Below are 27,546 nucleotides of genomic sequence, written 5' to 3'. Positions count from 1 at the left end.
CCGGATCCTATGAAAGGTCACAATTTAAGTTAAACATGGGCTGGGAAATCTCCTGTTGATCATCACGTAGTGTTCTCCCTCAGTTGATAAATCAATACTCCTCCATACTGAACAACACTTGAAGGAAGCACTGAGGGTGTCAATGGCGCAAAATGTATTCTAGGTGGGGGATTTCAATGTCCACCAAGCGTGGCTTGGCAGCAGTACTGCTGATCGAACCGGTCGGCTCCCAAAGGACATAGCTGCTAGACTTGGTCTGCAGCACGTGCTGAGAGAGAACCAACAAGAGGGAAAAACATACTGGACCTCATTCTTACCAATCTGCTGATGGTAGAATCATCCATCCATAACAGTATCGGTAAGAGTGACCATCTCACATTCCTCACAGAGACAAAGTCTTGCCTTCACACAGAGAGTACACTCCATTGTGTTGTGTGGCATTATCACTATTCTAAATGGGTCAGAATTTGAACAGATCAGGCAATTAAGGATTGGAAATCCATGAGGTGCTGTGGACAATCAACAGCAGCAGAATTGTGCTCCAGCACAATCTGTAACCTCATGGCGTGGTATATCCTCGACCCAACAATTACATCAAACCAGGGGATCAACTTTGGTTCAAAGGAGAGTGCAGGAGAACATGCCAGGAACAGCACTAGGCACAGCTAAAAATGAGGTGTAAACCTGATGAAGCTACCAAACATAACTACCTACCTGTCAAACAGCACAAGATCAAAAATCACATGACACCTGGTTATAGTCCAGCAGGTTTATTTGAAAACACAAGCTTTCAGAGCTCAGCCCCTTCCTCAGGTGTAGTAAGAGAGAGGGTATAAGTCATAGAAGTTATAAGCAGAAAGTAACAACCCTGAAACTGGCCGCATCATGATGAATCTTTAATCAGTTAGAACAGAGACTCCTGATTAAAATACAAAATCCACATTCCTTTCAAGTCATTGTCCCAAGATAATTAAAGGTTGTATCAATGTATACAAGAGGTAACATCTCAGGTCAGACAACGCATTTTAGGTGTGACATCTTGCTTACAATCTGTCTATGTTTTAAACTGGGGTCAGTTTTTTTTTGAGCAGAACACAGAGGGGAAAAAAAGAAAGTTGTCTGTGGGTGTGTATCTGTGCATGTGCATGAGATTGTATGTGTGTGTGGGAGTATATAATGTGGTGGGGTCACCTGTAGTGCAACATGAATCCAAGGTCACAATTGAGGCTGATAGACACTCTCACGTGCGCGCACTGTCTCACGCTTTCTCAGTTTAGGTTCCATCAGGCCCACTCAGCTCCTGACCTTGTTTCAGCCTTCATTCACAAACTGACAAATCAGCTGATTCCACAGGTGAGGTGAGAGTGACAGACCAGTCTCACACCAAGGCCATCTATTTCCACTTCAGTGGCATCATTCAACTCCATCCTAGTCTCAGCTCATCTACTGAAATTCTCATCCATTCCTGTGTTACCTCCAGACTTAAGTATCAAAACACACTCCTGGACGACCTCCCACATTCAACCTCCAAACCTCTGCTGCCCCTGTGCTCACTTTTACCATGGCTAGTTCACCCACCATCCCTGTGCTCCCTGACATACAAAGGCTCCTATTTATAGGCAATAACATTAACGTTTTTACCCTGGCTGTGATCATCCCTCTCTCCCTGCACCACACAACCTTTGAGACCTTGACAACTCATTTAGTTTCAGATTCCAGCAATGCACTCATTTGTTGTTTCACCATTGGTGGCTGTTTCTACAGTTGTAAAGACAAAATAGTCTGGAATTCCCAACATAAACTTCTTAGGTCTGCTTTCCTCCTTTGAAATATTCCTGAACACCTGCTGATTTTGGTCACCCGACCTAATACCGCCACCTGTGGCTTCATGTCAGAAGTTCCTCGATAATATTTTTGTGAAGTTAAAAACATGATGAAAATACAAATTATTGTTGACTTGGATATATATTGTCAATTATTCATGTAGTTTTCATGAAGAGTATGTATTTCCTTACCTAACTGCATTGTGGAGTCCCTTCACTACATGAACTGCAGCAGCGAAAGGTGGTCAAAAATCACCTTCTCCACAGGCAACATGACTTCAACAATGATTGCTAGTATCTGTGGAGACAGAAACAAAGTTAATATTTCAGAGAGTACAAAATGAATTACAGGGAATAAAAAATGGTGCAGAAGTTGATGGTCAGAAATGAAAGTGAAATGGACTCTCACACTGACTGTGAAAGATATTGTGGGACAATGAATCTTGCACATAGTCAGAGGGTGGACAGTAGAAAACTTGTTTAGAGGGCGGTGAAGGCAGTGTTTGGTATGCTCTACTTCATTGGTCATAACATTGTGTAAAGGAGTTGGGATGTCATCTTGTGGCTACAGGACATTGGTGAGGCTTCTTTTGGAATACTGCATACAATTTTGGTTGCCCTTTTATAGGAAGGATGTTGTTAAACTTGAGGGAATGCAGAATAGATTCACAGAGGTTTCCAGGACTCATGGGGTTGAGCTATAGGAAGAGGCTAAATAGGATGAGTGTTTTTTTTTCCACCTGGACTGGACATAAATAGGGCGAATAGCCAAAGTCTTTTTCCCAGGTTAGGGGAGTCCAAAACTCGAGGACATGGTTTTAAGGTGAGAGGGGACAGATGTAAAAAAACGACTTGAGAGGTAGCTTTTTCACACAAGGGAGTTGCATGTATTGAATGAGCTGCCACAGGAAAGCATGGAGTTAAGTACAATTACAACATTTAAATAGCATCTAGACAGGTATCTGAATAGGAAGTGTTTAGAGGGATATGGGCCAAGTGCTGGCAAATAGGACTATGTCAGATTGGGATGTCTGGTTGGTGCAGACAAGCTGTACTGAAGAGTCTGTTTCCGTGCTGTATGACTCCATGAAAAGGTCTGTGAAAGTAACATTAAAATACTAAACAATACTAAAATACACCATTAGAGACTGAGGAAGTCAAATATTGATAAACAGTTGTTCAGGGTGCACAGAGGTGAATCAGAGCAGTGTCAGCGGTTGTGATCCCACTTAAATGAATACCGGACAAACAGTTATGCTTTGACAGGTCATAATCTTTAAAGCAGGGTTTCCTACAGTGAGGCTGCAATAGGTAACGTGGAGCTCTGATAGAGTTATGAGCATTTCTCCTCCAGTAAGTATCTTAAGTTTAACAGCAACAATTATGCTGCCTGAAGTTTGGGCTTCAGGACATTGCCAGCTTCAACGTCTCTCCCAGGAAATGCACACCCTTTCGGTCAGTCTGGGAAAGAAAGCCAGAAGAAACCAGCATTTCTCTTGGTTTGAGCTTGCTCCATGTAAATCCTCCCCTTCTCGATCTCTGCCAACAAGACTGCGCATGCGAGAGAGAGACAATGAGCACTGCAGATGCTGGAAGCCAGAGTCTATAGGTGTGAGGCTGGAAAACACAAGTCAGACAGCATCAGAGAAGTAGGAAAGTCAACGTTTCGGGTCGAAACGTTGCCTGAACTGCTGCGTTCCTTCAGCTCCACGCTGTATTGACTGACTCCAGCATCTGCAGCTCTTGCTATGTCCGAGCCCGCAGCCGTTTTCCCTTTTGCTGCAAACAGCGGACCGGAAGTTTAAAATTTGTGTTTTCCAGCGTGCACCAAGTGTTTATAAAACTTATCAGTCCGTACCAGCTGTATTTCCCTCCCGCTTTCTCCTTTTCCTCCTGTCTTACCGTACCCTGCACCTCCCAAACGCACTCAGGGTTGGGTCATTGCGATTCCGGCACCTGTGCGTGAGGGCGATCACGTGGTTTATGCTAGTCCTACCCCCTCATTCACTCCGACTAGTTGGAAAACCAGCCGTCACTGCTCGGTTCACCAGTCCCGCCTCCTATTGGGCCAGAGCCAACATCAATCACAGGGGCCTCTCATTGTGAGCATGAATGTGCAATGTTTCCTGATTTTTTTGCTACTGTTCATCAGCTCCATAGTGAGGGTGTGGGTTCATTCTGAGGTTGGGAAAAATGGGTCATTCCTGATTCTCCAAATATAAGGCAATAACAACAACTACTTGAAACTGATGCAATCTTTCACATTGTCAACACTGCTAAAGTGCTTCACAGATGATCGATACACTGATTAGAGATCGATTTTAAGATATATCTAAAAGGAAAGCGATTTAGGGAGGGAATTTCAGAGCTTGCACAGCGTCAGCTGCAGTCGTCGAGTGCTGCAGATGAGGTGTGTTGAAAGGGATATAGAAAACGGAATTGCAGAGTGCACAGGGTCTCAAGGATGGAGTAATTTTCAGAGACTGTCATCGATAGTATGGCTGCCTCATAGAGCTTGAAGCATGGCACTACAATGGGTGTAGGCAAGCCATGATCACACTGGTATAGGAGATTTCTGCTGCCTTAAAAGGGGTGACAAATCTCATATCCAAGGGCTTACAAAACATCACTGATCTCCACCAAATTGAGCCCGGGAATAATGTGATTCAGCTACAGGAGATGGGACAGGGAACTCTATACAAAACTCCACCTTCTCAATATTTTCAGCCCCAAACCGTGCGATAGCTCAACACGGCAACTCTACACCCACCACAACACAGTGTCCCGCAACAGCTGTGTCTGGCCTACTCACTTGGAAGTGGAACAGTCTTTACTGGGACCACTCCAGGGATTTGAAACTTTGATTGAAAACTAAAAGCATCTGAACCATGAAGCAGAGACTTGAGAATACTGATTACACATTTGCTGAAACCTACAGGATGCACCAACCAGATAGAAGCAATAGGCAATATCTGGACGACAGACTGTAATTGAACAAGTGTGTGCGCGTCCTGGGGAGGTGCCAGGCGGTGTGTAGTTTAACAAAGAGTCATCTAGGCTCGAAACATTAGCTTGCTCTCTCTCTCTCAATAGATGCTGCCCGATTCGCTGCGGTCTCCAGCATTTTGTTTTGTTTTCAGTACAGATTCCAGCATCTGCAGTAATTTGCTCCTACATCGAATGCAAGGATTGGAACGATTGCCAACCCTTGTCAATTCTCACATCACCCGGGCCAGTTCAACCTTTCATTGGTTTCATGTTGCAAATTTATGAACTCAGCAGCAAGATAAGTTTTAACTGCGAATTTGATAATTAGAAGCCAACGTCGATTGTCATTGGAATCTTGCATTTGCAGTACAATAGGTAAACAAAACTTAGAAAACAAATCGGAAAGGTGACAAGTTAGAGGTCCTGGGATTTTAAGTCGAGTTTAGAAAAGGTTCCTGCAACTAAAAACTAAGGCTAGCTCTTGAAGCTGCTTTGTTGTTGAAATAAATAACGACAGATGTAGCAGCTCTGAGGTAACAGACAGATATGCAGAACGTGTTATGTGAGGTCAGTGTTATTCACGAACTGTGACTGGGCACAGAGAGGGGATAATCAAAGAACAAGAATAAAAGATCCTCAAGAAAAGTCTGCAGTGGTGAGCAACCAGAATCAGAAGATGAAGTCCCAAGAGAGGGAAAAAGCTTGTGAAGACGGACGCTGCAAGCTCTAGCAGATGTCCTCCGAGTGCTCTACTGTCCAGTTATTGATACAACCTGTATTACCCACGTTGAACTATAAAGCGCCGTGAGTGTATTGCTATAGTTTGCTTGACACTTTGTCTCAACAAAGCTGATAATTGATTCACAAAACAGCTCTGCTGCCAAGTCTGCTCCTGCCTGAAATTAGGTGTAAACCACACAAAATCAGAGAATGCTGAATGTCAATCCAAGCTGGAAGCTGAACTCCACTTCCTTACCACCGACTCCATCCCTCTCCCTGGTAACTGTCTGAAGCTGAACCAGGCTGTTCACAGCCTTAGAGAAATATTTTACCCCAAATTGAGCTTCCAACCACGTATATCCCATCATCACAAAGACGACATATATTTCAACCTCAGTACATCTGCTGCTGAAACTCTCATCCACTCCTTTATATTATGGAGTAGACCAGACCCCCTCGAAATATTTTAAGGTAGCCTAGACCCTAACATCTTTTTAACTTATTTTAAAGGCATCTTCAAAAAGACACATATATTTCAACCTAGTAAAATCTTTGTTTATCTGCTGCTGAAACCCTCATCCATTCCTTTGTGCTATGGACAGACCAGACCCCCTTGAAATATTTTAAGAAGCTGCCCTGGACACTAACTTTTTCAACTTCCTGAACTTTCTCTTTTATAATGCATCATCCCTTATGTATCCGAATGGAACTGAGCAACAAAACTCTATCCATCACCATTAAGAAATCAAACAGAACCTCTTTGCTCTTGTCTGCTGCCACTAATAAAAAGCCTGTGATATTACATATTGTATTAAGTACTCTCTTAATCCATCTTCCTACACAAGTACTTATGCACATATATACCCAGGTTACTCTGTTCCTGCATGCCATTTGGAGTTGTGCACTTTATTTTATATTGTTTCTGAATATTCGTCAAATCAAAATATGTGACCTGCTATTTCTCCACACTGAACTTCATCCACCTCTGATCCACACGTTCCACCAACTTAGCCATATCTTTAAGAATTGCACATTTCACTTGAATGTCGAAGGAAGGTAAGGGGTTAGGGGTGGCATCCTGGGAGAATTATACAAAATTAATAGGCATGGATAGAATGGATCATTGGAATCCTCTCTCAGGGTAGAAATGTCAACTACTAGGGGACCTAAGTTTAAGGTAACAGGGAGTATGTTTAAAGAAGATGTGAGGGGCAAGTTTTTAAACACAGAAGATGATAAGTGCATGCAATGCACTGCCAAAGGAAGTGTTGGAGGTGGATACTATTGTAATGGAGGCATCTTAACAGATTTATGAATAGGCAGAAAATAGAGGGAGACAGACTGTGTAGAGGCAAAATGTTTCAGTTCAAAAATGCATTGTGTGTTGTTGCAATCTGGGTGAGTTGAAGGGCCTGTTGCTGTGCTGTATTGTTCTTTGTTCTGATATCCTCCTCACAACTTACTCTGCTTCCAAATCCCAAATCATAGACATTTCAAAATTGTCCCCGTTCCCCAATGTTTAGAGTCTCAACACTGGTTCCTAGGAACTCCACTAGATTCATACTACTATCCTGAAAATTGTCCATGAGCTGCTGTCATGTTTCCTTCACTAATTTTGTACCTATATTGTTACTAGTTATTTTCCCATTTAAACTTGCCTCAAGAGTCAACTGTATGATATTGGATCACATACCTTCTGGAAGTCTGTTACATATTCAACATAAAACAAAAAGCTGATCACCGATGGCAAGTTAGCTGACATGATGCTTCCTGGAGGAATTTATGCTACTTCTCATGACCTATGCCAAGCAACTAGGCTTGTTTTTAATTGTTGGACATCCTTAAAACGTTTTAACAAATGAGTAACCTTTGCAATTTTCCTGTACTGTGGCTTGATAGTTTCCAAATTCAACAGGTTTTTCTTGAGTACAGACTTTGTAAGCAGACTTGGAGAACACCAGTGAACACGTCTAACACTTCCAATTAGTTCACCATCTCAAACCTGATTAGTTTATCTTTGCAGTAGGTCTGCTGAATGACACAGGATTATTGCAGCTCCACGTGCCTCACATTCAAAGCAAATTTCAAAAATTAACAACATAGACAGGACTGGCAAGCTTGGAAGTGGATAATATGCACTGAGCACATTCATTTAATTAGTATCTGGGAGAATAAGGAAGATTACATGCTCATGTCTCTTTACCTTATCATCTACAACCCCATATTATAATGCCTTATGGTGTGTATTCCTCCCTCATCTTTTCTAGGTAAACATTGAAATTATGGAATCCCTATGGTGTGGAGGTGGCCATTCAGCCCATCAAGTCCATGCTGATGATCTGAAGAGAATCCCACCCAGAGCTACACCCCTAGCCTATCCCCGTGTCCCTGCATTTCGCACGGCTAATCCAACTAGCCTACACATCCCTGGACACGATGGGCTATTTAGTATGGTCAATCTAAAGTGCACATCTTTGGACTGTGGGAGGAAACCAGAGCACCCGGATGTAACCCACACGAACACAGGGACAATGTACAAACTCCACACAGTTACCCAAGTGTGGAATCGAACCCAGGTCCCTAGCACTATGAGACAGCATGCTGCGTACTTCTGAAAACTAACATGGTGCTTTTGGACACTGTCGCCTTCCTCGCTGCATGGAGATGAGGAATAGGAGTGACCAAGGATACGTCCTTGGGGGACAGCAAGTACAAGGACTTTGGAGAGGAAAGGGAGGGTGGAGATGGGATGGGGTTCGGAATACTGGTGGGTTCAAGAATACTTTTTGAGAATGAGTGATGACTATGGGGTTAAGTATGAGACAAACATAATCAGCAGAGAAGGAGAATTGTTACCAATATGAACAAACATGAGGAAGTTTGGTGATCAATAATTCAGTGAGAACAGGGTCATGGAGAAAGAGGAAAGTTACGTGGAGAAGGCGAACACTAGGGACCAGATGCGGTCATAGGAGAGAACCCGGAGAAAGGGGAGTGCAGGTTTACAGCTGGGAGAACATTTAGAGCCGGTGGCTAGTGGAAGGAAGGAAGGAAGCAACAGAGGCAACTGATCAGGTTGTATCAATATTCGTGACGAAGAAGCTTCATGTGCTCCTTGTATTTGTTGTTGGTGAGGATGGAGGAGACAGGGGAAAGGGAGAGCTGCTCAAAAGGAACTAATTTGTCTAAGTGACATTAAAAAGATTCCTCAATCTGTTTAGCATAACACTGATTTATTTCATTTTTAATCAGAATATTAATACCCCACAACTGGGCCAGAGTTTTGAATGTCAGCCTGACAAACATTGTTGAGTCCTGGATGTGATCAACACCAAAATCCAGTCACTACAGTTAATTACAAATGCACTGGTACATCAACAAGCTGGATGATTTAGCTAATCCCTTCCCAAATTTGGAGCAGGAGAACGGCCTCTCCACATTCGCTGGTGTACAGTGAACTGGAATAATTGCCCGAACCCTGTTCAACAGTGACAGCAGCTGAACAGTCTCTCAGTGAGAACACGATCGCAGGTCAGGTGCCAGGAACTTTGAACTCATTTCTCAGTCTGTCATCGGTGCAACCTCACTGGTGTTCCAACAGGCTGAGCAAAACCCTTCTCATACTCGAGGGCCAGTGAATGGCCTCTCATCAATGTGAACTCACTGGTGTAAGCAATTTGGATGATGGAGTGAAACTTCTCCCACACTCGGAGCAGATAAATAGCTGCTGCTCAGTGTGAAGTCGTTGGTGTACGGAGAACTGGGATGATTGTTTCAACTCAGGCTCACAATGAGAGCATCTAAAGGGTCTCTCGTCAGTGTGAGCACATTGATGGGACATAATGTCCCGGGCACATTTAAAGCTCTTCTCACAGTCTGGACATTTAAAAGGTCTCTCCGTGGTGTGAACTCGTTGGTGTTCCAGTAGGTTGGATGCCCGACGGAATCCTTTCCCACACACTGAACAGGTGAATGGCCTCTCTCCAGTGTGAACTCGTTGGTGTACAGTGAGAGTATATGATTGCGTGAACCTAGCTCCACATTGAGAGCACATGAACGGTTTCTCATCAGAGTGAATACGTTGATGACGGATCAGCCCTGCAGAACTTTTAAAACTCTTTCCACAGTCTGTGCATTGAAAAGGCCTCTCATCAGTATGAACCAGCTGATGTGACTGGAGATTGGATAACTGAGTGAATCCCTTCCCACACTTGGAACAGGTGAATAACCCGTCCCCAGTGTGAATTCGCTGGTGAACAGTGAGTTGAAACGATCGCTTGAACATCATCCCACAGTCAGAACATCTGAACGGCCTCTCATCAGAGTGAACACGTTGATGGGACTTCAGCTTCCATGAATTTTTATAGCCCTTCCCACATTCTGGACATTTAAAAGGTTTCTCATCAGTGTGAACTTGTTGGTGACTGAGCAGATTGGACAAACGAGTGAAGTCCTTCCCACACTCAGAGCAAGAGTATGGCCTCTCCCCAGTGTGAATTCGTTGGTGTACAGTGAGATCATATGATTGCTTGAAGCCTGTCCCACAGTGAGAGCACCGGAATGGTCTCTCCTCAGTGTGACCCCGCTGGTGTTTAAGTAGGTCAGATGACCGGGTAAAACCTTTCCCACACTCTGAGCAGATGAATGGCCTCTCCCCAGTGTGAATTCGCTGATGTACAGTGAGCTGGGATGGTAACCTGAACCCATTTCCACAGTGAGAGCACCTGAATGGTCTCTCTACAGTGTGAGCACGTTGGTGAGACACCAAGTCTTTGGAAGATTTATAGCACTTCCCACAATCTGGACATTTAAATGGTTTGTCCCCGGTGTGAACCCGTTGGTGGCTCAGGAGGTTAGATAACTCAGTGAATCCCTTCCCACACTGGGAGCAGATGAATGGCCTTTCCCCTGTATGACTGTGTTGATGAGATTCCAGCTCAGACAAGGAAATGAATCCCCTTCCACAATCCCCACATTTCCATGGTTCCTCCCCACTGGGAATTGTGTTTTTTCCTTCCATGTTCAAAATCCGTTGATGTTCAGGTCAAGACAAAACGTGCGACTTTGTCAGATCCTGTTGTGATGTTCCTGGGTGCAAATCTTCCTGTTTCCTATGACATTGATTTGAAAAAGACAGAAGGAGTTACAGAAAACCCACAAAAAAACACAATTAACAATTCTGAAATGGAGCTGAACGAATCTGGTAATATGTGGGACTAATGCAGGGAAAAGTGATCATGAAGCCTACTCAACTGTTACAAAAACCCATTTGGTTCACTAATGTCCTTCAGTGATTGGAACCAGCTACTCAGTTTGATCCAAAACAAGACTTTGGTCTCTGTGCGAGGAGATGGACAGGGACATTGAAGGGTGGGATTTAATATATTTACAACTTGATCAGAACTTAACAATCTCGAGCACCCAGAAAGACCAGTGTAGTAGGTTCATGTCAACAATGTCAACTCCCAATTTCACATTGTGTTGACTTGTCTGACATCTAGTCTGGATGAGGAGAAATTTAAATATTGGGAAGACAGAATGCATTAGCCCCACTACAAACTCCAATCCCTTAGAAACTCCAAACCACTCTGTTGGTAAGTGTCAGAGGCTGAACCATAATGAAGTATTTCCTTTTTACTTCAGTCATTCTCTCATTAGCCCTGAACTGCCCTGCCTGCTGTTATTTCTGACAGCTTCACAATTATAAGCATGAAACATTAGAACCTAATCTCTTCTCTCTCACTGTGGTTGAAGTTTATTTGTGGTAAAGAACAGATAAACCTTGCTTTATTCCCCCTAATGTCATTCGAGTTTCTGAAGAAGAGGTTCTGTGCAATGGAATGTCTTCAACAGTCAGTGATTCAGTAACTGGAGGATATCAAATTCAAACCATCACTAAAAGAGCCAGACCCAGGGCAAAATATTGAGCAGGCAGTAAAGAAATGTTCAGGACACTCTCAGTACTTCCTGGACAGAAACCGATGGTTCCTGTAATCTCTGGGTTCAATTATGGTCTCATTGCAGTGACGGATGTCAATGCCAGGGAGTGAAGCAGACCGAACATCAGTGTCTGCTTGAAGAATTCTCCAGTCAGAGACAGCACAGGTTAGATACACCGAGAATCTCCTTTCACATTAGCCCCATCAAACTCTCTTTGGGGAGACAGATGAAGAGTAAAGCCCGTACTGCATTATTCTCCTCTCCGTCCAGATGCGGGGAGGATGCAAGTTAGAGTAAAGTTTCCTCCACATTGTTCCCATCATACATCAAATGACTGGGTCTCTTGGCATCATAAACACAGTACAGCTCGATTTACACTCCCCAGAACAGGTGAGAAATAGAGTAGATCTCCCTGACCTGAAGGGAAACAGCAACAGGGCGAGCCACGTGAAGCCCAGAATTAATGCGAATAGATACAGGGTAAATTTCTACTGTACTGAGGGAGAAATGTCATTGGCCTGGAGATTCCTAGTCCCTCACTATCTGTATCATAGGGATAGGTCATGGGTTTACTCTGTATCTAATCCATGCCATATTTGACTCAAGTGTTTCATTCTGGCTGGTAGAATGTACTGGGATAAACCTATCATCTTCCCACCGGGACACAGATCCTGAAGAACAAGGAATGTCTCGAACATCTTAGACATTGACCTTGATTATGTTCTGAACTCTCGGCACACATCTCCCATCATCCTGCTTTGTCATGATGAAAAGGCACTCAGTCTGTCTCAACTTTTGATAAGGCACTATATGCAAGGCTGCTCATGAAATAACAGCCCATGTTGCTTGGGGGCCATGTATTAGCATGGACAGGGAATTGCCTAACCAATCAAATGCAGAGTTGGGATCATGGGGCTGTTCTCAGGATGGCAAACTGTTACTATTGGAGTGTCACACAAATCACATTGTAAATAATTGTGGCCACGTAAGTTAATGATTTGAATGGGGAAGCCAATGCACTGTACCAAATTTGTGAAAGACAAAAATAGGTGGGAAGGTACACGCTGGGGATGGCACAGAGAATCTGCAGAGGGAGTTGGGAGTCCTCATTTGGGGGTATGTTGTCCTTTATTTCAAAATGGAGTGGAAAATATTAGAGGAAAATATTGCAAAAACTAAAGTACTGGTTAGACCAAACCTTGAAAAATGAAAACACTTTCGGTCATCTTCTCGAAGGAAAGATATACTAACATGGGAGGCAGTTCAGAGAAAGTTAAATCGGTTGATCCTGGGTGTGGAGAGAATGTTTTCTAAAGAGAAGTTGAAAAGGTTGGGCCTGTACTCAGTTCAGAAGAATTAAATGCAACCTTTTTGAAACTACTAAATTCTTATATGGCTTGACAGGGTAGATGCAGCAAGATTGTTGCCCTTTGTGGGACAGTGTAGGAACAGAGGGCATAGTCACCCTAAGTCGTTACCCAGTTGGGACAAGATGAGAACACAGAACAGTACAGCTCTGGAATTGGCCCTTTGGTGTACCACATCTGTGCTGATCATGATGCTATTCTAAACAAATCCTATTTGCCTGCACTTGTTCTGGAAACCTCTATTTTCTCACACTTCATGGGTCTGACTCAATGGCTCTTGAACTTTGTGACTGCATCTGCTCCTACCACCTCCCCTGGCAGCACGTTCTAGGCACCTACTTGGTGTGTTAAAAAAAAAACCCTTTCTTCTCTTTTAAATCTCTTTTTAACATCTCTTTTAAACTTAGCCCCTCTCACCTTAAGCCTATTCCCTCTAGTATTTAACATTTCCAACCTGGGAAAAAGACTCCGACTACCTGCCCTGTCTGTGACTCTCATAATTTTATATACTTTTATCAGGTTGCCCCTCAGCGTCTACGATCGAACAAAAACAATCCAATTTTGTTCGACCTCTCATTATAGCTAATCTACTCCAATCAAGGCAATATTCTAGTAGACCTGGTTCTGAAGAAGAGGGACTGGACCCGAAACGTTAACTCTGATTTCTCTCCACAGATGCTGCCAGCCCTGCTGACTTTTTTCAGCAATTTCTGTTTTTCATTGAGTCTAGGAGTTGGGCAGTCATGTTGAGGTTGTACAGGACATTGGTGACACCTCTTCTGGACTACTATTTCTGGTTCTGCTCGCTCAGTTAAAGGAAGGATATTACTGAGCTGGACAGGGTTCAGAAGAGATTTACCAGGACGTGTTGGTATGAAAGGATTGAATTATAAAGGGAGGCTGGATAGGTTGGGACATTTTTCACTGAAGCGTAGGAGTTTGAGAGGTGCCCTTACAGAAGTTCATAAAATCATGAGGGCTAAAGATAGGTGTATTTTCCCTAGGGTAGAGATTTCAAGTCTAGGGGCACATTTCTAAGGTGAGAGGAGAGAGATTTTAATAATACATGAGACACAAATTTTTCTTTACACAGAGGGTGGCTCTCGTGTGGAACAAACTTGCTGAGGAAATGGTGGATGTGGGCACAATTACAACGTTTAAAAGACATTTGGATAGTACCTGAAAGGAAAGGTTGAGGGATATGGGCCAGGAGCAGGCAGATGAGACTGGTTTAGTTTGGGATTAATGTACTGCCTGGACTGGTTGGACCAAAGGGTCTGTTTCCATGATTTTATGTCCTGTTCTGCACACTCTCCAAAGCCTGACATCGTTCTTATAATGCAGTGACCAGAACTGCACACAGTAGTCTAAATGTAGCCCGACCAAAGTTTTCTATAGCTGCAAATGACTTGCCAACAGATATACTTAGTGCCCCAAATGCTGACGGTAAGCATGCCATATGTCTTCTTTCCCACCTTAGCCACTTGTGTTACTACTTTCAGTGAACTACGGACTTGGACCCCAAGATCCCTTTGTATATCAATGCTCCCAAGGCCATTTACAGAACACATTCCTCTTGTCTTTGACCTTGTGAAATGCAACACACTTATCTGGGTTGAACTCCATTGGCCAATCTCTGCCCACATTTCCAGCTAATCTGTATCCTGGTGCATATTTTGATATCCTTCCTCACTATTCACAACTCTACCAATTCACATGTTATTTGCAAATTTACTAGTCAGACCACCAACATTTCCATCTAAATCATGTATATCTATTACAAACAACAGAGATCCCAGCCCTAATCCTTGCAAATATCACTGGTCACAGGCCTCCAATTAGAAAAACACTCTTCCACAATTGCCATTGTCATCTACGGCCAAGCAAATTTTGTATCCAACTTGTCAACTCATCGTGGATTCCATGCGATTTGATCTTCTCAATCAGCCTACCATGCAGGACCTTGTTAAATACTTTACTGAAGTGTATATCAACAATATCCACTACTTTACCTTCAATCATCTTCGTCACTTCCTCAGAATCTCAAACAAGCTCGTGAGACAAGACCTTGCCTGCATAAAGCCATATTGACTATCATTAATAAGTCCATTCTTGTCCAAATGCAAGTAAATCATTCCCCTAACAATCTTCTTTAATAATTTCCAATCACTGATTTAATGCTCACCTGCCTATAATTTCCTGGATTATCCCTGTTGCCCTTCTTGAACAAACGATTAACATTGGATATTCTCCAGTCTTCTGGGACTTCGGCTGTGGATAAACAGGATGTAAAAATCTCGCCAATTTCCTCCCTTGCATCCTTCAGTCTCCTGGGATAGATCCCATCAGGTTCTGGGGATTTATCTACCTTAATGTTTTTCAAGGCACCCAACACTACCTTCTTAATATTGTCATGCCTTAGAGCATCAACAAATCCTTCTCTAATCTTACCATCATCCACGGCTTTTCTTATTGGTGACTATCAATGCAAAGTAATCATTAAGAACTTCACTGACTTCCTCTGGCTTCACATATAAATTTCCACCTTTGTCCTGGGGTGGACCAACCTTTTCCCTAGCTAGCCTCTTGCTCCTAGTATATGTATAAAATGTTTTGATATTCTACTTAATCCAGCTTGCCAAGGGCATTTCATTGCCTCTTCTAGCCCTCCTCATTTCTTTTTCAAGTTCTTTTCTACTTCCTTTATACCGCTCTGGTTTCATTTCTGTTTTCTAACATTACTTATGCTTCCCTGTGTTTTTTTAACTAAACTTGACAACATCTCTCATCATCCAAGGTTCTAGAATCTTGCCATTGTTATTGTTCACCCTGACAGGAACGTGCTGGTCCTGAATTCTGGTAAATTGCTCTTTTAAAGTCTCTCGCTTGAGATGTTGAATTGTCTGAAACAGCTACCCCAATCCAATTTTTCCAGTTCCTGCCTAAAACTGTGGTAATTAGCCTTTCCCCAATTTAGCATTTCCACCCATAGATCAGTCTGATCATTTTTCCTTAACTATCTTAAAACTTTATGATCACTGTTCCCAAAATGCTTCCACACTGAAACTTCAATCACCCAGCTAGGCTTATTCCCCCATACAAGGTCTGATATGGCCCCTTCTCTCATGGGAGTATTTCCTGGATACATTGAACAAATTCTGCCCCATTTAAACCTCTGGCACAAAGGGAGTCCCAGTAAATATTGAGGAAATTAAAGTCACCCACTACCACATGATCTACTTACATATCTGTTCCTCTATTTCCCACTGGCTATTGGGAAGCTGATACTATAATCCCATTCATAGAAGGGATTTTTTTTTGAGGAGGTCAGGAATCTGTGGAATTCTTTATTACAGGGGGCAGTTGAGGCTGGGTCATCAAGTATATTCAAGAGTGAGGGAGAAAGATTTTTAATCAGTTAGGGAATCAACGGTGATGGGGCTAAAGTAGAAAATGGAGTTGGGATGATCAGCCACGATCTGCTTAAATGGTAGAGCACACTCAATGGGCCAAATGGCCAAACATCTTCTAAGCCTTATGGACTCAACTCACATGAGAGGGAAAAGAAGTTCCTAACTCCAGACACAGGATAGAAATTCAAATGGACGAGCCTGATTCCAAAGGAACATCACTTTATTGCAATGCAAGACTCCTAACAGGTAAGGCAGATGAACTCAGCACAGTTGGGAACATGGGACTGGGATATCATAGCAATTAGAGACATGGCTCAGGGATGGACAGAACTGGCCGCTTAATGTTCCAGGGTATAGATGCTATAGGAAGGATAGAAAAAGGGGCGAGAGAGGAAGGGTTGTGGTGTTTTTGATTAGTGATAACATTAGGGCTGTCCTTAGGATATTCCTGGGAGTACATCCAGGGAAGTTATTTGGGTGGAACTGAGAAATAGGAAAGGGATGATCACCTTATTGGGATTGTACAAAAGTAACAGGAAGCCAAGAGTGGGGATAAATGAGTGCTATTCTAGCTGGCAGTCAGTGACGAGTGGTGTGCCTCAGGGATCGGTGTTGGGACCGCAATTATTTACAATTTATATAGATGATTTGGAGTTGGGGACCACGTGTAGGGTGTCAACGTTTGCAGATGACACTAAGACGAGTGGCAGAGCAAAGTGTGCAGAGGACTGTGAAACTTTGCAGAGGAACATAGATACATGGAGTGAGTGGGCAAAGGTCTGGCAGATGGAATACAATGTAAATAAATGTGAAGTCATACATTTTGGTAGGAGTAATAGTAAAAAGGATTATTACTTGAATGGTAAAAAGTTTCTGCATGCTGCTATGCAGAGGGACCTGGGTGTCCTTGTGCATGAATCACAGAAGGTAGGTCTGCAGTTACAACAAGTAATTAGGAAGGCAAATGGAGTTTTGTCCTTGATTGCTAAAGGGATTGAGATTAAAAGCAGAGAGGTTATGTTGCAGCTGTACAAGGTGCTGGTGAGGCCACACCTGGAGTACTGTGTGCAGTTTTGGTCTCCTTACTTGAGAAAGGATGTACTGGCACTGGAGGGGGTGCAAAGGAGGTCCACTAGGTTGATTCCAGAGTTGAGGGGGTTGGCTTATGAGGAGAGACTGAGTAGATTGGGATTATATTCATTGGAATTCAGAAGATTGAGGGGGGATCTTACAGAAACATATAAAATTATGAAGGGAATAGATAAGATAGAAGTAGAGAGGATGTTCCCACTGGCAGGTGAAGCTAGGACAAGAGGGCATAGCCTCAAGATTAGAAGGAGCAGATTTAGGACTGAATTGAGAAGGAACTTCTTCACCCAGAGGATTGTTAATCTATGGAATTCCTTGCCCAGTGAAGTAGTTGACACTACTTCAGTAAACGTTTTTAAAGATACGGTAGATTTTTTTTGAACAATAAAGGAATTAAGGGATACAGTGAGAACGCGGGTAAGTGGATCTGAGTCCACGAAAAGATCAGCCATGATCTTATTGAACGGCGGAGCAGGCTCGAAGGGCCGGACGGCCTACTCCTGCTCCTAGTTCTTATGTTCTTATGTACTACAGACCCTTCCAATAGTCAGCAGGAAATTGAGAAGCAAATTTGTAAAGAGATCTCAGTTATCTGTAAGAATAATAGGGTGGTCATGGCAGGGGATTTTAACTTTCCAAACATAGACTGGGACTGCCATAGTGTGAAGGGTTTGGATGCAGAGGAAATTGTTAAGTGTGTACAAGAAAATCTTCTGATTCGGAATACGAATGTACTTTCTAGACAGGGAGCAAAACTTGACCTACTCTTGGGAAATAAAGCAGGGCAGGTGACTGAGGTGTCAGTGGAGGAGCACTTTGGGGCCAGTGATCATATTTCTATCAGTTTCAAAATAATGATAAAAAAGGATAGACCCGATTGAAAATTTAAAGCTCTAAATTGGAGGAAGGCCAATTTTGACAGTATTAAAACTTTCAAAAGTTGATTGGGGACAGATATTTGCAGGTAAAGGTACGACTGGAAAGTGGGAAGCCTTCAAAAATGAGATAAGGAGCGTCCAGAGACACTATGTTCCTGTTAGGTGAAGGGCATGGCTTTAGCTGTGGGGAATGCTGCATGACTAGAGAAATTGAGGTTTTGGTCAAGAAAAAGGAGGAAGCATGTATCAGGTATAGACAGCAGGGATCGAATGAATTCCTAGAAGAGTATAAAGGCAGTAGGAGTATATTTAAAAGGAAAATTAGGAGGGCAGAAAGGGTCATGAAATTGCTTTGACAAATAGGATAAAGGAGAATCCAAAAGGATTCTATGAATACATCAAGAACAAAAGGGTAACTCGGAACAGAATAGGGCCCTTTAAAGATCAGCGAGGCCACCTATGTGTGGAACCGCAAGAAATGGGTGAGATACTAACTGAGTATTTTGCATCACTCTTTATTGTGGAGAAGGATATGGAAGTTAGAGAACACAAGGAAATAAACAGTGACATCTTGAAAAATGTTCATGTTACGATGGAGGAGATGCTGGACATCCTAAAATGCAAAAAGGTGGATATATCCCTGGGACCTGACCAGGTGCAGCCTAGAACTCTGTAGGAAATGAGGGAAGTGATTGCTGGGCCGCTTGTGGAGATACTTGTATCATCGATAGTTACAGGTGAGCTGCCGGAAGACTGGAGGTTCGCGAACGTGGTGCCACTATTTAACAAAGGACGTGAGGAAAAGCCAGGGAACTATAGACTGGTAAGCCTGACATCAGTCACGTGCAAGTTTTTAAGGGGAATCTGAGGGATAGTATTGACATGTATTTGGAAAGACAAGAACTGATTAGGGATAGTCAACATGGCTTTGTGTGTGGGAGATCGTGTATCACTAACTTACTTTAGTTTTTTGAAGAAGCAGCGAAGAGGATTCACGAAGGCACAGAGTAGGGGATGTGATCTATATGAACTGCAATAAGGCATTCATCAAGGTTCCGTGTGGTGCACTGATTAGCAAGGTTATATCACAATACAGGGAAAACTAGCCATTTGGATACAGAACTGGCTCAAAGGTAGGAGACTGAAGTTGATGGTGGAGTGTTGCTTTACAGACCGGAGGCTTGTGACCAGCAATGTGCCACAAGGATCAGTGCTGGCTCCACTGCTATTTTGTCATTTATATAAATGATTTGGATGTGAACAAGAAGGTATGGATACTAAGTTTGCAGATTGGTGGAGTAGTAGACAGCCAAGAAAGTTAACTCAGAGTACAACGGGACCTTGATCAGATGGGCTGAGGAGTGGCAGATCGAGCTTAATTTAGATAAATGTAAAGTGCTGCATTTTGGAAAGGCAAATTAAGGCAGGACTTGTACACTTAATGGTAAGGTCCTGGGGAGTGTCGCTGAACGAAGAGTCCTTGGGGTGCACGTTCATAATTCCTTGCAAGTCGAGTCACAGGTAACAGGATAGCAAAGGCAGAGAGAGCAAGGACTGCAGATGCTGGAGTCGAGACAATACAGTGTGGAGCTGAAGGAACACAGCAGGCCAGGCAGCACACGGAGGAGCAGGAAAGTTGACGTTTTGGGTCAGGACCCTTATTCAGAAATGGGGAGGGGGAAGGAACTGGAAAATAAAGAGAAAGGAGGGGGGGGGGGGGGTGGGGTGGGGTGGGGTGGGGTGGGGAAGGTAGGTAGGATGGTGATGAGTGAGTGCAGGTAGGGAGTGGTGGGGATTGGTCAGTGGGATGGGTGGGGTGTTTGGTGGGAGAGATGATGGACAGGTTGTGTCAAGTCAAGGAGGCAGGGATGAGAGGGAGAGTTGGACACGGGATGAGACCGGGTGTGGGGAGATTTTAAAACTGGCGAATTCCATGTTTAGGCCATCGGGCTGTAGGGTTCTGAGGCAGAATATAAGGTGTTGCTCCTCCATTTTGCGGTTGGTGTCATTGTGGCGCTGGAGGAGGCCCAGAATGGACATGTCACCCAGGGAGTGGGAGGGGGAGTTAAAATAGTTGGCAACCAGATGGTGTTGTCGTTTGTCACTTACAGAGCACAGACGCTCTACGAAACAGTCTCAAGAGTCTACGCTTGGTCTCACAGATGTAGAGGAGGGCACATCGGGAGCAGCAGATACAGCAGACCAAGTTGGCAGATGTACTGGTGAATGCCTGTCTCATATGAAAGGTTTCTGTAGCACTTCCTGAGGTTGCAGGGAAAGGTGCCAGTTAATTTAGGCTATCCAGACAGCATGGATGAGTTGGACTGAAGAGTCTGTTTCTGTGCAGTACATCTCTATGACACTATGACTATGTGTGCTGGGGTAAGTGGGGACTGTGGTGCGGATGAGGATATCTTGGAGTGAGCAGTCCCTATGAAAGGCAGATGGGGTAGGGAGGGAAATCTCTCTTTAGTTGTCAGGTCGGATTGTAGATGGCGAAAGTGGCGGAGAATGATACATTGGATGCAGAGGTCGGTGGGGTGACATGTGAGGACAACATGGATTCTGTCTTTATTTTTGTTGGGGGAAGGGGGTTTGAGGGCAGAAGTGTGGGAAATGCCAGAGATGCGATTGAGGGCATTTTTGATCACTGAACGGGGAAGTTGCGATCTAGGACATAGGAAGACATCTGATGTTTGGGAGTGGAACGCTCCATCTTGGGAGCAGATGTGGCGGGGGCGGAGGAACTGGGAGTAGGGGATCGCATTCTTGCAGGAGGGTGGGTGAGAGGAGGTGTAGTGCAGGTCGCTGAGAGAGTCAGTGGGCTTGAAATAGATATCAGTTTCAAGGTGGTTACCAGATATGGAGATGGAAAGGTCCAGGAAGGAGAGGGAGGTATCAGAGACGGTCCAGGTGAATTTGAGGTTGGAGTGAAAGGTATTAGTAACGTGGATTTTACCAGTTTCAAAATCTCCCCACCCCCAGCCTCATCCCATGACCATCTCTCATCCCCACCTCCTTGACCTGACACAAACTGCCCATCTTCTCTCTCAACTATCCACCCCTCCCACCTCACTGACCAGTCCCCACCACTCCCTACCTGCACTCACCTATCACCATCCCACCTACGTTCCCAAGCCCCACCCCTCCTCTCTATATTTTTTTCTGAGCTGCCTTTCCCCTCCCCATTTCTGAAGAAGGGTCCCAACCTGAAACATCAACTTTCCTGCTCCTCTGATGCTGCTCCAGCTCCACACTGTTATCCCTGACTCCAGCATCTGCAGTTCTTACTATACGAGTAAAGCTGAACTATTCAAGCTCCTCGTGGGAGCATGAGGCAGTGCCAAAGCAGCAGTGAGGGCCTCCTCTACATTGGTGAGAGGTGACCATTTTGTCGAGCATCTGTGCTCTGTATGTGACAAATGACAACACCTTCCAGTAGCCAACCATTTTTACTCCCACTCCCACTCCTGGGTGACATGTCCATCCTGGGCCTCCTCCAGTTCCACAATGACACCACAGGAGGAGCAACAACTCATATTTTGCCTCGGGAGCCTACAGCCCGATGGCCTAAACATGGAATTCACCAGTTTTAAAATCTCCCCATGCCCGGCCTCATCCTATGTCCAACCCTCTCTCTCATCCCCACCTCCTTGACCTGACACAACCTGTCCATCTTCTCTCCCACCAACCACCCCACTGACCAATCCCGACCACTCCCCACCTGCACTCACCTATCACCAACCTACCTACCTTCCCCAGCCCTATCCCTTCTCTCTCTATTTATTTCCCAGCTCCCTTCCCCCTCTCCATTTCTGAAGAAGGGTCCTGACCTGAAATGTCAACTTTCCTACCTGGCCTGCTGTGTTCCTCCAGCTGCACATTGTGTTGATAGTGATGAAGGTGTTTGGTATGCTTGACTTCATTGGTCAGTGCATTGAGGTCATGTTGTGGCTGTACAGGGCATTGGTTAGGCCACTTTTGGAATACAGTGTTCAAATCTGCTCACCTTACTATTGGAAGGATGCTGCAAAACTTGAAAGGGTTCAGAAAAGATTTACAAAGGTGTTGCTAGGGTTGGAGGTTTGTAGTTATAGGAAAGAGGCTGGGGCTATTTTCCCTGGAGTGTCGGAGGCTGACGGGTGACTTTACAGAAAATCATAAGGGGCACGGAAAAGGTGAGCAGAGTCCAAAACTAGAGGACATAGGTTTAAGGTGACAGGGGATTTAAAAGGGACCTAAGGGGCAACTTTTTCATGCAGCGGGTGGTGTGTGCCAGACAAAGTTGTGATTGTACCAGCTTCCACAATATTAAAAGGCAGCTGGATGGATACAATAATAGGAAGGGTTTAAGAGGGTATGAGCCAAATGCTGGCAAAGTGTTCGGCACACTGCAATGGAACAACATCTCATCTTCAGACTAAGCACTTTACAACCTTCTGGACTTAATATTGAGTTCAACACATTCAAACTGGACCCACTCCCATTCCTTTCTTTTAGCTTCACTTGTTACTTTCTCTGTCAACATATCCTCTCTTGCCTCCCTCCACCCCAGTGGGACTGTCTGTTCTTTCATGTCTGGCAGTTAGACACACACATTCTGCTATTCTCACATGCCAATCACTTAGTTCGAACTATCAACATCCTTTCACCTCCAGCACTCCACACACGCCACCAACCCACTACTGCATAAACGCTGCCGACTCCACACTTCACATCAGCTCTGATGAACGATCATCTAGACTCGAAACATTAGCTTGCTTTGTCTCCATGGATGCTGCCTGACCTGCTGTGACTTGCAGCAGATTTTGGTTTCAGAACCGATTCCAGTATCTAAAGTACCAAAAATAGAAACTGCTGGAAAAGCTCAGCAGGTCTGGCAGCACCTGTGCAGAAAAATCAGAGTTAACGTTTCGAGTGGAGTAACGTTTCCTAATAAACCTGTTAACGTCGATTTCGTTTCGGATCGAGTGACCCTTCCTCAGAACTGATGGTAGCTAGGTTTATATGCAGAAGATTGTTGGGGGGGTGGTGGTGGTGAGGGGGTAAGGAGTAAACGTTAAGTGGCGATAGGACCCAATGAGAGAGAGAACAGTTGGACAGACAAAGGAGTGGATAATGATCTGGCTAGGAGGGTGAATATGTGTTCACTGCTAGCAGCCCCCATTAACAATGTGTGGCGTGTAATAGCAGACTGTGACAACAAAGCCTGGTTGGAGTAAGGACATGGGAGAGCTCAAGTCCTAAAATTATTGAATTCAATATGGAGTCAGGAAGGCTGCAGGGTCCCTAGGTGGAAAATGATCTTCCATCTTGTGCTGAGCTCCGCTGGAGCATTGCAGCAAGCATGAGACACAGATGTTGGCCAAGGAACAGACTGGTATGTTGATGTGGCAGGCAACTGGAAGTTCAGGTCTTTTTTGCAAACAGAACGCAAGAGTTCTGCAAAGCGCTCACCCAGTCTATGTTTTCTTTCCCCAGTGTAAACTAACCCACATTATGAGCAGCGAATGCAGTAGACTAGATTATGTCAAGTGCACAGAAAGCGCTGCTTCACCTGTAAGGTGTGCTTGAATACCGAGGATAGAGGAAGTAATTGGACAGGTGTTGCACCTTCTGCGGTTGCAGTGGAAGGTGCTGTGAGGTTACGTGGGGGTGTTGGCTGTGACAGAAGAGTGGACCACGGTGTCCCGGAGGCAGGCTGACAAGGGATGGGAGGGCAATATGTGCCTGGTGGTGGCATCTCACTGAAAGTTGAGGAAATGGCAGCTAATGTTCTTCTGGATGTGGATACTGATGGGATGGTGGGTAAGGACAAGGCAGACCTATCAGTGTTGCAGAAAGGAAGGAGGGGTGGCTGAGGACTGAAGTGTGGTTGACGACCCTATCAACAACAGTGCAAGGGAATCCTTAGTTGAAGGTGGTGGACATTTTGGATGCTCTCTTGTTTAAGTTGGCATCGTTGGAACAAATGCGACAGAGACAGAGGAACTGGGAAAACTGAGTACAGTCTTCACAGGAAGCTGGGTACCAGGATGTATAGTCAAGATAACTGCAGGAATTAGTTGGTTTATAGTGGATATTGGTGCTGTCCTATCCCCAGAAATGGAAACGGATGTAGAAGATGGGAAGGGAGGAGTCAGAAATGAACTAGGTGAAGGTGGGGCCCCTGCACATACCCATGGCCACCCCCCTGACCTGAAGAAAATGAGGAGTTTAAAAAAAAAGTTGTTCAGTGTGAGGACAAGCTCTGCCAGGCAGAGGAGGCTAGTGGTGGATGGAGATGTTTCAGGCCTTTGTTCCAGGAAGAAGCGGAGAGCCCCAAGGCCATCCTGGGGTGGGGTGGGGTGGGGTGGGGTGGGGGGATGCACGTGTAAAGGGATTACATCTCCATTGTAAAGGGGCAGCGGCCAGTGTCCGCAAACTGGAAATTCTGCACTGACGTAAAATGTCAGAGGAATTGTAGATGTAAGTGGGCAGGGACCGGATCAGGGAAGAAAAGCCTGAGTCAAGGTAGGAAGAGGTGAGTTCTGTGGGACAGGAGCAGGCAGAAACAATGGGTCTGCCCGGCCAGTCCTGTTTCTGAATTTTGGGGAGAAGGTAGAAGTATGGGGTGGGAGGTGATCAGTCTAGAGGCAGTTTTGGTTGGGGAGGTTTAACCCCATGAAATGAGGTTGGTGACCATGGTTAACATGGTGGCCTGATGTTCTATTGACGGGTGATGGTCCGGGGAAAGAGAGGAACATGGAACATAGAACATAGAACAGTACAGCACAGTACAGGCCCTTTGGCCCACAATGTTGTGCCGACCTATTATCCTACTCTAAGATCAAACTACCCTGCATACCCTACATTTTAATATCCTCCATGTGCCTATCCAAGGCTCACTTAAACGTCTCTAAAGTATCTGACTCCACTACCACTGCCGGCAGCGCATTCCATGCACCCACCACCCTCTGTGTGAAGAACCTACCTCTGACAGCTCCCTATACCTTTCTCCAATCATCTTAAAATTATGTCCCCTCATAATAGTCATTTCTGCACTGGGAAAAAGTCTCTGACTATCCACTCTATCTATGCCTCTCATCATCTTGTAAACCTCTATCAAGTCACCTCTCATCCTTCTTCGCTCCAATGAGAAAAGCCCTAGCTCCCTCAACCTTTCCTCATAAGACTTGCCCTCCAGTCCAGGCAGCATCCTGGTAAATCTCCTCTGCACCCTCTTGAAAGCTTCCACATCTTTCCTATGAAGTGTCGGAGTACATTTAAAAGAGAAATCAGGAGGGCTAAAAGGGGACACAAGATGGCTTGGGCAGGTAAGGTAAAGGAGAATCCAAAGAGATTCTACAAGTACATGACAGACAAAAGAGTAACTAGAGAGAGAATAGGGCCTCTTAAAGATCAACAAAGTCCTCTACATGCAGAGCCACAAGAGATGGGTGCGATCCGAAATGAATATTTCTCGTCAGTATTTACCGTCGAGAAAAGTATAGATGCTAGGGAAGTTGGGGAAATAAATAGTAATGTCTTGAAGAGGAGATGCTGGAAGTCTTAAAGCATATTCAGGAAGATAAATCTCTTGGACCTGAAGTGTATCCCACGACTTTATGGGAATCTAGGGAGGAAACTGGGGGGACTCTAGCAGAGATATCATTGAAAGCCACAGATAAAGTGCCTGAAGATTGGAGTGTGGCTAATGTTGTGCCATTATTTAAGAAAGGCTGCAGGGAAATGCCTGGGAACTGAAGACTGGTGAGCCTAACATCCGTGGTGAGTAAGTTGTGAGAGGGGATTCTGAGAGAGGATCTACAAGCATTCAGAGAGGCAGGACTCATTTGGGATAGTCAGCATGGCTTTACACATGGGAAATCATGTCTCGTGAATTTGATGGAGTTTTTTTGAAGGGGTGACAAAGAAATTAGACACGGACAGTGTGGTAGACATTGTCGACATGGACTTTAGCAAGGCCTTGGTAGGTTGTTGAGCGGGGTTAATTCTCACAGGATCCAGGGAGAGCTAGCCAATTGGATACAAAAGTTGGCTTGATGGTAGAAGACAGAGGGTGGTGGTAGAGGGTTGTTTTTCAGACTGGAGGCCTGTGACCAGCGCTGTGCCACAGAGATCGGTGCTGGGACCACTGTCATTCTTCATTTATATAAATGACTTGGACGAGAATTTAGAAGATATGGTTAGTAGGTTTGTGGATGACACCAAGATTTGTGGTATAATGGACAAAAGGTTATCTGGGAATGCAGCCAGATCTTCTTCAACTGGGGGAGGAGGTATTCCTCTGCATTGCAGAGGTCAGGCTGCAACAGCGCCACCCTTACCAGCAGGCTTAATTAGCAAAGTCAGGGTTGGATCCAAGAGCACGGAGTGCAGTCAGTTCCCGGGAGGATAAACTGGAATAGGTTGTGGGGGTGGGAAAGAGAGAACTTGAGGCGACGAGAAAAATGATACGTCGACGGCTCTGAATGAACAGACCGAGTGCAAGTACAAAGCCAGAGAGAGGAGGACAGGCGGAGGGTGAGTGTTGGAGCTGGGAGTAACGTCGGTGTTTCGGGGAGAGGACTCTTGTCCAAAGACATGGGCACAAAGGAGAAGGGATCTACATTAATTTGCTCCGGCATTGTTTGATCGGTCCTCCGAAAACCACCCCCTGTTTCCTATTGGTCCGGAGCTGCTGTCAATCACTGGCTCCCATCGTGAGCTGGAGCATGTCCAAGGAAGGCCTCACGGTTGGAGTCAAGACGGTCGGCCGCATTTGTGTGATGACCTGGTGAGGCCGCCTCAGAGAAAACGGGCATAGATTGCCTAGGATTCACACACTCTCCCGGACGAGAAGACAATGAGTACCGGGTGAAACCTACCTTCGCGGCGTTTAATCAGACAGCAGCCTCTAGGATGGCTCGCTCACAATAACCGAGCCCAAGGCCGGCCCCTTCACAGGAGCTGGTCAATAACGCCGTGCATGCGCAACGTGGTAATGGTACCGCCTCTCGGTCACTCCCATTGGTGGGAGGACCAGCCGCCCCAGCTCGGTCCTCCAGGCCCGCCCCCTCTTCCTATTGGTCGGAAGTAGTCGATCAGTCAGTTTGAATGTGAGTTGCTGATTGCGCAGTGAGATCCCTGGTGCACTGTCTCCAATCGTTCCAAATTATCTAAAGGGAAATATCCAACACACTATTGGAATTGGAGAGTGGGCATTCTGAGCTTTGGAGGGTTAGGAGAAGAAAGTGTTGCATAAAAACTGGACAACAAAAATTAAAGAACTGCGGATGCTGGAAATCAGTAACGAAAACAAAATGCAGCATCTGTGGAAAGAAAG

At 44.8% G+C, this 27,546-nt stretch overlaps 1 protein-coding gene across 1 annotated transcript in view; it reads right to left on the bottom strand.

Moving 5' to 3' along the window:
• The window catches only part of LOC109911106 (zinc finger protein 91-like), a 39,623-nt gene extending 12,415 nt beyond the window's left edge, over positions 1–27,208 (bottom strand). Inside the window, exons 1-2 of the mRNA XM_048619454.1 lie at positions 27,089–27,208; positions 9,385–10,642 (exon numbers count right to left, since the gene is read on the bottom strand). Coding sequence (XP_048475411.1) covers positions 9,385–10,551 — 1,167 coding nt within the window. The 5' untranslated portion in view covers positions 10,552–10,642; positions 27,089–27,208. The remainder of the gene's footprint in view (positions 1–9,384; positions 10,643–27,088) is intronic.
• Between the last annotated feature and the right edge of the window lie 338 nt (positions 27,209–27,546).

This window comes from Rhincodon typus, chromosome 42, assembly GCF_021869965.1.
Source record: "Rhincodon typus isolate 14 chromosome 42, sRhiTyp1.1, whole genome shotgun sequence".
NCBI lineage: Eukaryota > Metazoa > Chordata > Chondrichthyes > Orectolobiformes > Rhincodontidae > Rhincodon > Rhincodon typus.
Note: the sequence above shows the minus strand (reverse complement) of the source record. Positions and strands in the feature narration are given on the sequence as shown.